Genomic DNA, 12,495 nt, shown 5'->3' with positions numbered 1-12,495 from the left:
TTAGAATTGGGAGTAAGCACACCTGGGTTGGAGCTTGGCTCTTCCTCCTTTTCCTTTCCTTAGCTCTGTGATTTGGCCCATTTAACCTCCCCAAGTCTCTTTCTCTGGTGTCAAGTGGAGACAGTGATAGTGTTACAGACTAGTTGTGAAAACTAAAAGGCCTAATAAGTGGTTAACTATTTTTATGTTTATTTTTTGGTGCCTATGGTGTACTTGCTTGTTTATATTTAGTTATAATCCTCACTTTAATCCTGTACTTTTTAATTGAGTTGGAAACCGAGGTACCGAGAACATGACTAACTTGCCTGAGGTTTCATGTTAGTAAATGGCAGTGTTGCTGGAGGGGTGACCAGCTCTTTCCAGTCTCAGCTCTCAAAGTCATGTGTCACAGGAAACCACTCAGGGCCAGGCAGACCAGGACTGTTGGCTACCCTGGTGCTGGTAAGCAGTTGCAACCTAGTTTTGTCAACATTTCAAAGCTCTTTCCATCACGTGGCACCACGGCTCCTGTGGAAGCCCCTTGAACCATCTTTGCCACATTAGTAAGGGATCCCTAAACATTAGTTGAATCTGAATTGATAGAGACTTAGATGTGGGGCTACTAAAGTCCTTCTGAATTCGAAGACCCTTTATTTCATTTTTCTTTTAGGATCCCTTGATCATATCACTGTGGTAACTGCTGATGGGAAACTTGCTCTAAACCAGATTGGCCAGATCTCCATGAAGTCGCCACAGCTGATTTTGGTGAATATGGCCAGCTTCCCAGAGGTAAGGTGGCCTTGCTAAAGGGGTCCCTCTCCATGGTCTCTTTTGGAATGCAGGAGGCTGAGTTGAGTCAGGAGAACGTGTTCCCTCTAGTTTGGGATGAACCAAGAGAGAAGGCATAATAATGGGAATTTCAGGATAAGAAAAGCTCTCTTCCTGTTTGTAAATTCCTTTTCTGTTTAACTCAAACACTATAGAGGCCAGGCAAGTAATTTGAATACTGACACGGGCCCCATCTAAGACAAACGATAGTGGCAGTGCAGTGATGGAAGGGCTGGGGTAAACTAGCTCCCGTGCCCTGTCTGAAGGGAGCAGCCTTTGCCCAGCTATTGCTGATCCTTCCCCGGGCAGAAATGCAGGCCTGGTCATTAGATATTACCAGGCGTTAAGGTGTTTGTTTACAGAAGAAGCCAGTAACCCCAATTTTTATGTAAGATCTTTGCTAAATGTTGATAACTAATGCCCTTTTTTGTGTGTTTTGTTTTAAGACTATGACAAAACCTAATGGGCCACGTTTGCTCTGTGGGCCACCAGTCTGTGACTTTTGCATTAGTATTTGGAGCAGACCTTCCAGGAATTCACATTCCTTTCAAACTGGACTGACCATTGCAGACTATTGCACAGAGCACAGTGCTTCCAAGGCTGGAAGGTGGGTTGCATTAGATCATTGCAACCTGGAGACTATGATTTTAAGTCTGGTTGAGGAAGGCAAATGGGTTTTTCCTTATTGGTCCAGTAAGAATTGACCTGGGTTGGGAATCCTTGAGGACCTGGAATCTGGTCCCACCTGTCCCGCCAGCTGGCTGTTTGACCTTGTGTAGGTTGTGTCACTTCCTGGGTCTCCCATTTCCTCACCGGTTAATATGAGGTAAAGGAATCTGAAGTCTCTCCCTATTCCGATGGTCTGTTTCAGTAGTTATAGCCCAAAGACAGAGACCAAAGTTGAAACTGCTGGATTTGACAAACTGGGCTAGAGATATGAGTAAGAGAAAGCCCTTGCTATGAGCAGGCTGTTTCAAATCGGAGGGCTCTTGTAGCTGATGTGCTAGGCACATTTGTGAGGGGTATTACTCACTCCTCCACCAATCTATTCTCTATACTGCAGCCTGAGCGAACTTGTAAAGATGTCTATTGGATTATGTCATTCCCAGGCACCGAGTTTATCAGTGGCTTCAAGTAATCTTTAAATAAAAGATGACTGTGGCCTAGAAGGCTTTGCATGAAATGGCCCCTGCCTGTCTCTGCAGATTCTCCAGTCTTGTGCCACTGTCACCCTTGCACACGGCTCTAGCCGCACTAGCCTTTCAACTCCTCAGACCCTTTGCGTCCTCAGGGCCTTTGCATATGCTCTTTCCTTTGCTCGGGACACTCTTGTCTGGCTAATTGCTACTCATGTTTTGGATCAGAGCTTACATATTACTTTCTCAGGGAAGTCTTCCCTAATCTACCCAATCCCAATTATTCCTCCACATTTACCACTTTTATACAGCCCAGTTCTTTTTCTTCATTGTACTTGTCATTATCAATAGTTATACAGTTTTTTACATCTTAATTTTCCAGCTCACTTTCACTAGACTGTAAGCTTGGAATGTAGGAATCATAGCTAACTTGCTCTGACTTACGCCTAACACTGTGCCTGACACATGGATGCACTCAGTAAATTTTCCTCAAATGGATGAATACTTGTCATTAGGTTGATGGAAGGGAGACACTCATTCCTGGTGTTACCGAGGAACAGAGTAATGGACAAAAAGGGAACTGTCAGCTCTTTCCCTTTCTGGCCCCTCTGAACCACTGAGGCCTCTCTGCCTTGTTCATCTAATCCCACAGGCACTGCGGGCCAATTTAGGGAATAGCCTCCTAATTACACAGTTTGAAGACCTCATCAGGCAGATTGCTTTTCAGAGCCAGCCACTTCTGTTATTAAATAGCAAATGGCATTCACAGAAGAAGCACCTGATTGGCCACCAGAGCATCTTATGAGGCAGGAGGAGGTATTAACAGCTTAATTTTTTCTTAGGAAGTTGGAGTATATCTTCATTTTTCAAGCAAAGCATCTTTGCCATTTCTCCAAGTTGAAATTCTGTGGGTTTTGAGAAAAAAACATTTACAGTCATCTCACTAGAGAGGTTCTTTACAAGGACAGAGTGAGGAAGTGTGAGTTACATTGTCTTTTGAATTCCTTTATCTCATCTGGTGTATATATTAAACAAATAGCTCTAACTAAACATTTCCTTCCTCCAGTTTAGAAGCTGTCCATGCAGTACCCAGGTTTATAGCTTCAAAATGCTGAGCTAATCCTCACTGTGTTTATATAATTCCTTTCTGTTTTAGATGCGGTTGGCTTTCTTTTCAAACCTGAGCATTTCTGTGTCATGCCCTAGAGACATGATGCAGGTTTACATGCAGAATCTTTTCAGATACATCAAGGGCAGAAAACTGCGTTGCATTTGTTAAGCACGTGTCCTGCTTGATAAATGATGCAGTTGCTGCCTTCCATAAACTTGCCTGCAGCTAGAGTTAATGATTGGAAAAAAAGAAGGGAGTAAAAAAACCACAGCATGATTTGAACAAGGCAAATGAAAAAAAAATTCTGCAGGCTCCATTATTGCTCTTGTGGCAGTAAGAAAGCAAATGTGTGGTGAGCGTCTACGGTGTGACCAGGCACTGCTTTCTCATGTCTTGCTTCATGTGATCAACACGGATACTCTTTATTTTATTATTATTATTATCTTTATCATTAAAAAGTGTTTTTATTTATTTAATTAATTAATTTTTTTACATCTTTACTGGAGTATAATTGCTTTACAATGGTGTGTTAGTTTCTGCTTTATAACAAAGTGAATCAGCTATACTTATACATATATTCCCATATCTCTTCCCTCTTGCGTCTCCCTCCCTCCCACCCTCCCTATCCCACCCCTCTAGGTGGTCACCAAGCACCGAGCTGATCTCCCTGTGCTATGCAGCTGCTTCCCACTAGCTATCTATTTTACATTTGGTAGTGTATATATGTCCATGCCACTCTCTCACTTTGTCCCAGCTTCCCCTTCCCCTTCCCTGTGTCCTCAGGTCCATTCTCTAATAGGTCTGCGTCTTTATTCCTGTCCTGCCCCTAGGTTCTTCATGACCATTTTTTTTTTTTTTTTTAGATTCCATATATATGTTAGCATACGGTATTTGTTTTTCTCTTTCTGACTTACTTCACTCTGTATGACAGCCTCTAGGTCCATCCACCTCACTACAAATAACTCAATTTCGTTTCCTTTTATGGCTGAGTAATATTCCATTGTATATATGTGCCACATCTTCTTTATCCATTCATCTGTTGATGGACACTTAAGTTGCTTCCATGTCCTGGCTGTTGTAAATAGAGCTGCAGTTAACATTGTGGTACATGACTCTTTTTGAATTATGGTTTTCTCAGGGTATATGCCCAGTAGTGGGATTGCTGGATCATATGGTAATTCTATTTTTAGTTTTTTAAGGAACCTCCTTACTGTTCTCCATAGCGTCTGTATCAATTTACATTCCCACCAACAGTGCAAGAGGGTTCCCTTTTCTCCACACCCTCTCCAGCATTTATTGTTTGTAGATTTTTTGAGGATGGCCATTCTGACTGGTGTGAGATGATATCTCATTGCAGTTTTGATTTGCATTTCTCTAATGATTAATGATGTTGAGCATTCTTTCATGTGTTTATTGGCAATCTGTATATCTTCTTTGGAGAAATGTCTATTTAGGTCTTCTGCCCATTTTTGGATTGGGTTGTTTGTTTTTTTGATTTTGAGCTGCATGAGCTGCTTGTAAATTTTGGAGATTAATCCTTTGTCAGTTGCTTCATTTGCAAATATTTTCTCCCATTCTGAGGGTTGTTTTTCCATCTTGTTTATGGTTTCCTTTGCTGTGCAAAAGCTTTTACGGATACTCTTTAAAATTAAAGTTTATTCCATTTTATAAATGAGGGAACTGAGGCTCAGAGAAGTAGAATCTCTTCTGCAGGTTCACGCTGCTGTGGTAAAGCCAAGATTTGAGCATGGGTCTGTTGGACTCTAAAGGCTGTGCTCCTTTCACCATCCATTCGTTAATTCCACAAATATTTTTTAGTCCCTGCAAGTCAGCTGTTGACTGGAACCCAGATTGTCAAGGATTTGTTCACCTGTCTACAAAAGTTTCATCATCTTTTGTCCTGTAGCGTAGACACGCACATAGACGCGAATGAGTTAGATTTATTAGTTTAAGAACAGTAATAGCAGACATTGCTAATTGATTGCAGCACGCTTGCCTGCCTGACCCCAGGTGGGGTCTGTGATCTTTCTCGACCCAGTACTCCAAGCAGCTGCAACCAGTGAGTCAGTGTTATCACTGGAGAGCAGCCTACTGGTGGGCATCCCTTCAAAGAGGGGGTGAAAGCTAGGAGAAGGAAATGTGATAGAAATATGTGCCTTTTTGTCTGAACCACGAGTAGTTCAGAAGTCATGTTGGGAAAATGACTATAATTCCCTGAGTTTCTGTATCCTTCCATATCAAACTAAAATATATATGTTTAGAGTATTTTAGAACTACCTCTTTTAGTAGATACCTTTGCAAATGAAACCCCTCTTGGTTCACATTTTTTCTGCATGTGAAAGGACACAGAACATGTATAAAATAGTATAAAATAAGGGTTTTTTTTGTGTGTGGGGGGGTTATAAACATGAAGTAAAAGTAAGGAGATGAGTTTTTCTAGCAGGTCTGAGTCAGTGCATTAATATACTTACTCAACAAGCTTTTACTGAGCACTTAGCACACACTAGGCCCTGAGCCTTGGACTGGGACTATGTAAATACTGAGATATAGTTCCTGCCCAGCTTGGAAGCAGCAGTGGGTACTCCCTTGCTTGCCTGGGAAGGCTGTGTGGCAACACTTGGGTCAGAGTGTGAGAGGAGGGTGGTGGTGGTGGGATGATCCAGCTGAGTTATCAGTCAGTCAGTGAGAAGCTTCAGAAAAGGAAGGTTAGGAGACTGGAAATCAGGCCGCTCCTTCCAAGTGGTCATTCTCCTTTTATTGGGAACTTTAGAAATCTGTGTTTCATTTTATATGGACGATGGCAGTTTTCTTGCAGAGGAAAATTTCATTTCTTCATCCAGCTCTTTTATTTACCTTGGCCATCCCCTTTATACACCAGACCTAGTTCCAAATTCTTTTTGGCTATTAGAAAAAAATCAAATTCCCTGTGCCACAATTACTGAATACGTTGAGCTAGGGGATCTGGAAGGTAACGGAGACAAAGTAACATCACTGGATGGAGTGGTCACTGGCAGCATGATGAGCGAGGTCTTCACTCCCTTGCTCTTGGTTTTCAGGGACTGTATCTCTGTATGAGGGATGTGACCTTTACCAGCAGGTCTCTGCATTCGTAAGGAAGGGACTGTACCCGGTTATGTCCAAGGTCCCTTCCAGCTCCAGTAGTCTATGGTCAGAGGTACATTTTAAGAATTTACAGTTTTAAGCAGTGGACACACTGTTAAATTCTGTAGCCCGAGGGGATGATCTGTCTGCATGTGGAATGCCGGTTTGTCTTTTTGACCTTATGATAACGTGTCATGTCCCTGTAGAATTCAGGTCATTCAAAAATGAAATGGATGAGGTTTTTAGGCACTCCCTTAAAAAACAAAACAAAACCTGGGAAAGTAAAATAGGTGTGCAACACACCCCATTTATTTAAACCAGAAAGTCTAGGGAGGAGCTCAAGGCTGGGAATTGGCTCTGTGAATCCAAGCAATGTGGATTGGCTCTGGTCAAACCTAAAATTCTTTTGAAAATGTCAGAGGCCTTGTTTTCATGAATTCCACATTGTCATGCCAGTGAAATTATCTGTCTTCCACACTGCTTTCTTTTATGCTTTAGGATTGCAAGCCAGGTGTGGTTATAATGTTGCTTGAGGTGAGATGAGGCACTTGGGGAAATCAGCGTACCAGTGTGCCACCTGGCACGTTAGAGAGCAAGGCTGTGTCAGAAGAGACCCTGGAGGATGTCAGGACAGCAGTGCATCAGGGAATAATATTCAGTATTCTGAAATAAGCCATAATGGAAAAGAATATGAAAATGTATGACTGAATCACTTCGCTGTACAGCAGAAGTTAACACAACATTGTAAAACAACTATACTTCAATAAAATAAATTTAAAAAAAAAAAGAAAAAGAAAAGAGGGACTTCCCTGGCGGTGCGATGGTTAAGACTCTGCGCTTCCACTGCGGGGGGCATGGGTTTGATCCCTGTTCGGAGAAGTGAGATCCTGCATCCCGCATGCCTCGTGGTGCAGTCACAAAAAAAAAAAAAAAAAAAAGACAGCAGTGCATCAGCTAAGTGATGATATCAGCTCGTCGTTATTTGGGGGTTTTGTGCGTTCTTCATTTATTGAATACGTTTATATAATAGCGCCCCTTACCTGGGTGTTACAGGCACCCAGGCACAGAACAAGATGCGTGGCTCATGTTACCTCATTTAATCCTCTTTGAGGTACAGTACCGCAGGGTCTCAGATTACAGCATGGAGGCTCAGAGGAGTCAAGCTTGTTGCCCGGGGTCACATGGTTAGCAGAGCTGGGATTTGAGCTGAGATCTTTCACGCTACCTTTCTTGGTGCACACACCAGCAGAGATTCATTGCTCATGCCAAAACATGAGTGAGGTTGGTGTGAGCATAGATGCGAATGAGTTAAATTTATTTACTCATTTCAAATCGGCACTGGTATATTTTGAGTGTAAAATGTCAACTGGAATTTTTAATGTATAAAATCTTTCAGCTGCCTTTACACCAGTCTTTGCACAGATCAGCCCTCCTCCCTTGAGGATTTATTGTGGTTTTGATTTGTGTTGCCTCAAACCATTGAAATCTTTTCAAAGAAGCAGAGCTGTTTTCTTTTTCTTTTTTCTTTCTCTTTGCTTTTTCCCTCCCGCAGTACACTAGTACCAGGAGTGGACATAGTTTGCTATTCAGCTTGATCAAAGCACTCTACACCAATGTAACTTCCTGATCTTACTGGTAACAGAACTAAATGTTTCCATGTTCTGCCAAGATGGGTTGCCAGTTATCGATGGAGGGCTTGCATCTGGTAATAATTATTTACTAATTCTGTTTACCTTTTGATCTGGTTTTCAGTGTACAGCTGCAGCTATCAAGGCTATAAGAGAAAGTGGAATGAATCTGAACCCAGAAGTGGAAGAGACGCTAATTCGGGTACCCATTCCCAAGTACGTCTGGCTGAAATTCACGTATTTTGACGTAATGGGGCAGTTGTCTTTGGAAGGAAACCAACACGCCATGATCCTGTTAGACCGATAGGGTACTTTACCTGTACGTCTCATCTTGGCAGACTCCAGCATCTTTTGAGATCCGGTTTACTTATTCAGATGCAGCAGTGAATCTGACAAAGTTCTTGTCCTCATGTATTTTACATTCTGATTGGGAAGATAGGACACATAGAGAAAGTCATTCCAAATAATGAAATGCTGTGAGGAAAGAAAAGGCAATGTGATCCAGTAGAGGGTGCCCTGATGAGAGTGATGGTGGCAGGGACAGCTTTAGCTGGGGAGGACTCTAAGGGAAGTCACATTTTTACTGACAGTTGAATAATGAGGAAGAGCCAGCCTAGGGGAAGAGCTTTCCAGGCAGAGTGAACAGATAGCCCAAAGGCCCTGAGTCCGAAAGATTCCCGACACTTGTAATCTCTAACCCAAGTTCCTTGAAGAGTCATTTTCCCATTAATCCTCACTTGTTGAAGCATTTTAGGCGTAAGAACAGAATATTGTTAATTACGTAAATATATAGAACTTCGAGTTTCAAATGCATAAAATGTATGTTTATTTTTAAATTTAAAAAGAAATGATAAGACCTTAGTATATTTGATGAAGAGAAAGCCCTTGTGTCTGAAACTCAGTGAGGGAGGGAAAGAGTGGGGCTGGGGGTGATGGGCTGGTGAGAGGAGGTGCTTCAGGCGTTACAGGCCGTGGTGAGGGGTGTGGGCTGTGCTCTCATTGTAGTGGGAAGCCATTGGAAGCACTTAAGCAGAGGAGTGATATGATCTGATGTTGACTTTTCGGAGGTCTCTCTGGCTGCCAATTAACAAGTGGAATGTAGGGAGACAGGGCAGACGCAGGGCGCACAGTCGGGAGGCCACTGCAGTAGTCCAGGTGAGATATAAATCTTCTCAGATTCCATAGCAGGCAGAATCAGTTTCTCCTTCTGTAATTTCATTTCTTAGTTGTTTCCAAACCCCTGTTCCTACACAGTGCCTCACATCTAGCAAGTCCCAAATAAGTGTTGAATTCATTCATTCAGTCACTCAACAAATATTTATTAAGCACTAACTACATGCCAGGCCCTTTCCTAGTTGTTGAGATAGTGCAGTAAACAAACAACAAGAAGTCCCCATCCTCCCAGGGCTTTCTTTATTGTCGAGTAGGCACAGCAAAAAGAAAAACAAATAAATATGTAATGTAATGTCAGGTGATGATAAGGACTATGAAGAAAAATCAGCAGGCTAAGGGGATAGAGAGAGTTGGGGGTTTTATTGTAGGCAGGAAGGTTCAGGAAGGAAGTGACGTTGGAGCAGAGACCTAAGTGAAATGAATGAATGAAGCTTCCAAATAACTAGAAGAGAAGTGGAGTGTGACACTTGTGGAGTCATTGTGTGCCACACTTCATCCTGTATTCCTTTATATAGATTGCCTCATTTGTCACGCAATCTCTGTGAAGTAGGTTTTTCCCCAGGTGTGGAAATTTAGGCTCAGAGAGGTAAAGTAATATCTCTGAGGTCACACAGCTTATGCTGAAGCTGAGACCTAAACCCAGGTTTAGTTGATTCTAACGCCTCATGACGTACCCATGCTAGCAACAAGAATTAGTACCAACACTGAGAGTCCAGGAACTTTCCCACTGAACTTGTTTCTTGCTTTATGGCCAGAAAATGGCCTCCTTATTCCATTGTGTACTCGGTACTCTGTAAGTCAGAATCAACACTCTGCTTTGAAATCATGTTAATTGGGAGCAATATAACCTAGTGTTTAAGAAGCAAATAAACCTGAGTTCAAGTCCAGTACCTGTTTGCTTGGTTAGTTCATTGATTTGCTTGGCAAATTTTCTACAGATGTGTAATGTTCCAGCCTCTGTGCTGGGCGCTGGGGACGTACGTGGACCTGATGTTTGCCTTTGTGGAATTCAAGGCTGTGCCGGGCCCCTTGTTTATATTACTGGCAGCTTACTTGTGGAGTTTACTCTTACCCATAGTTTATAGATGAAAATATTGAAATTCAGAGAAGTTAAGAGACTTGCTGAAGATCACGTGGCCAGTTAGTAGCAGTCAGGATTTGAATCCTGAGTTTTTCTGTTACCAAGTCCAGGCTCTTTCTCCTGCACTCTCTATATAGATGGGTAATTCTGGAAAGTGCCAAGTGTACTCATGGACATCAGAAGCAAGACTTGCAAGTGGAATGGCTAGTAGTCAGCAGCTTTATCTTTTCCTTCTTGCTCTCCTGTCTGTGAAATCTTGGAAAAGCCACTTAACCTCCCTGAGCCTTGGGTTCCTGATGCACAGGATGGAGGGGTTGTTCTCAGTGGTCTGCCAGGTCCCTTCTGGAGCTCCAGAATGCCGTGATGCTGTGAATTTATGCCACTAAATGCTCGTTGCTGACTTGGATTCTTCTTAGAGTGGCCCATTGTAGATCATGTGTTTCTTTCAAAGAGCTCGTTGATATAATGTGCACCTCTGCAGCCCCACACGAGTTAATGATTGCCCTTGTGCATTGTATATAAGTTTGAAAGATCAGTGCGTTTAACTTGAATTTCCAAAGACACGGGGATCTGTTACATTATATTTTGCATTATTTTATGTTGGTTAATGGGCGTAATCCAAGAGAAAGTTGACGGACCAAAACCGTCTGCTCCTGCAAACCTTTTTTTATATACTTTCTTTCCTTTGACAAGGTGGTAAGGTCATGAGGCCCCTCACTGAATTATACGTTTGGTAGTTTTCCAGATAAAAAATGAATGATCTGTTCTTTATTATGGAGGCTGTGTCATGTGAGAGGATAAAGGCTGATTTAGATGTAAAGGGGACCAAGGTTTTTATTTGGTTTTGGCAGTAACTTCCATCTGACTCTGGGCACGTCACCCTAACAGCTTGCTGCCTTCTAGCTCCTTATTTGTAAAATAAATGAAATAACACATAATGATAGCTAGAGCTTTGGTGAGATTAGCAGAGAAAATAGATTAAGTAGCGTGATCTCCTTAGAGGAAAGAAGCTATATAAATGTAAGATACTAATATTATTTCAGTAGACATAAATTTTTCCATATATACATAATTTTACTTTAGGAGAAAAGGAAGGAGTGAGAACGGGGACTGATATGTTGAGTACCTACTACGTGCCAGGAACTGTTAGGTGCTCGACATATACAGGAAAAGTGGAAAAGTCTAACGGTTAAATTTGTGCCTTGTATCACAAAAGCATGAAACTGAGTTCTGACTCTTCTGCTTTTTAGCTGTGTGACAATGGCAACTGTCTCTACCTCTCTGAATCTCAGAGAGCTCTTCTGTAAAATATTTATGGGACTGGCCTTATATAGTTATTGGGAGATTTCAGTGAGATAATGTGCACAAAGCTTTTGATGTTTCGCAAGCACCCAGTTAATGCTAGCGAATGTTCCTTCGTTCCTTTTCATAAATAGATAGGCGCATCCCTCCCTTCAAAGGATGGGGAAACTGAGATTCCAAGAGGTGAGGCATTGGCTCCAGGTCACACAGCTGGTAATTGGCAAAGCTGCAAGGAGGAAAATAACACACTAAAGCTTATGGTGGGAGTTTGGGAGGTGGGAGGGAATCAGAAGCATAAATTCCCATGATCAGTTTCTGATGCTAAAATTTCAAGTTTAGTTCTATAAAAATTTACCTTTCCTGGGCTTCCCTGGTGGCGCAGTGGTTGAGAATCTGCCTGCTAATGCAGGGGACATGGGTTCGAGCCCTGGTCTGGGAGGATCCCACATGCCGCGGAGCAACTGGGCCCGTGAGCCACAACTACTGAGCCTGCGCGTCTGGAGTCTGTGCTCCGCAACAAGAGAGGCCGAGATAGTGAGAGGCCCGCGCACCGCGATGAAGAGTGGCCCCCGCTTGCCACAACTAGAGAAAGCCCTCGCACAGAAACGAAGACCCAACACAGCAAAAATAAATTAATTAATTAATAAACTCCTACCCCCAACATCTTAAAAAAAAAAAAATTTACCTTCCCTGGTTGATTGTGATTCTTCCTCTGCCTGAGGATAGTCTGCAAGTTTGCTTTTTTGCCTTCACTCTGGATGCTGCCCAGAGCTAAGTTGTATTTTCAGTTGCAACAGATCTCACCTGGTACCTCACCCTCATCACACTCCTCTGATTCTTATATTCTTATTTAAATGAGTCTACTGAGTACGTGACTCTTCCTATAATCTGCCTCTGATCATTTTGGGAGGTAGGCGGAGGATAAATCCTAAAGCCATAACAGGTCAAACTTGGAGCCTGGGTGGTGCATATCACCAAGCCTTCTTTTCAGAGCCTCTGCGAATCCAGCTGTGTGTGTGGCTGTGTGCAAGTTTTTCTCCTGGCTGTCCTCAGTAAAATGACATTGGACCTTACAGGCTCTGGGTTACATTCGTCCGCAGTGACACTGTGTATAGCTTTTGTTTTCTTCTCTGGCCAGTGTTCTTCCGTTTAGAG

General features: G+C 42.5%; 1 protein-coding gene across 2 annotated transcripts in view; it reads left to right on the top strand.

The window, feature by feature from the left end:
• The window catches only part of MRRF (mitochondrial ribosome recycling factor), a 56,181-nt gene that overhangs the window by 15,851 nt on the left and 27,835 nt on the right, over positions 1 to 12,495 (top strand). For both annotated transcript variants that reach the window (XM_082656632.1, XM_082656631.1), the window contains exons 4-5: positions 650 to 768; positions 7,909 to 8,000. In XM_082656632.1, the coding sequence (XP_082512758.1) occupies positions 650 to 768; positions 7,909 to 8,000 (211 nt within the window). The remainder of the gene's footprint in view (positions 1 to 649; positions 769 to 7,908; positions 8,001 to 12,495) is intronic.

The sequence above is a fragment of the Grampus griseus genome, assembly GCF_964374135.1.
Source record: "Grampus griseus genome assembly, chromosome: 6".
NCBI lineage: Eukaryota > Metazoa > Chordata > Mammalia > Artiodactyla > Delphinidae > Grampus > Grampus griseus.
The sequence above is the reverse complement of the archived record's forward strand: the minus strand, read 5'-3'. Positions and strand labels throughout refer to the sequence as shown.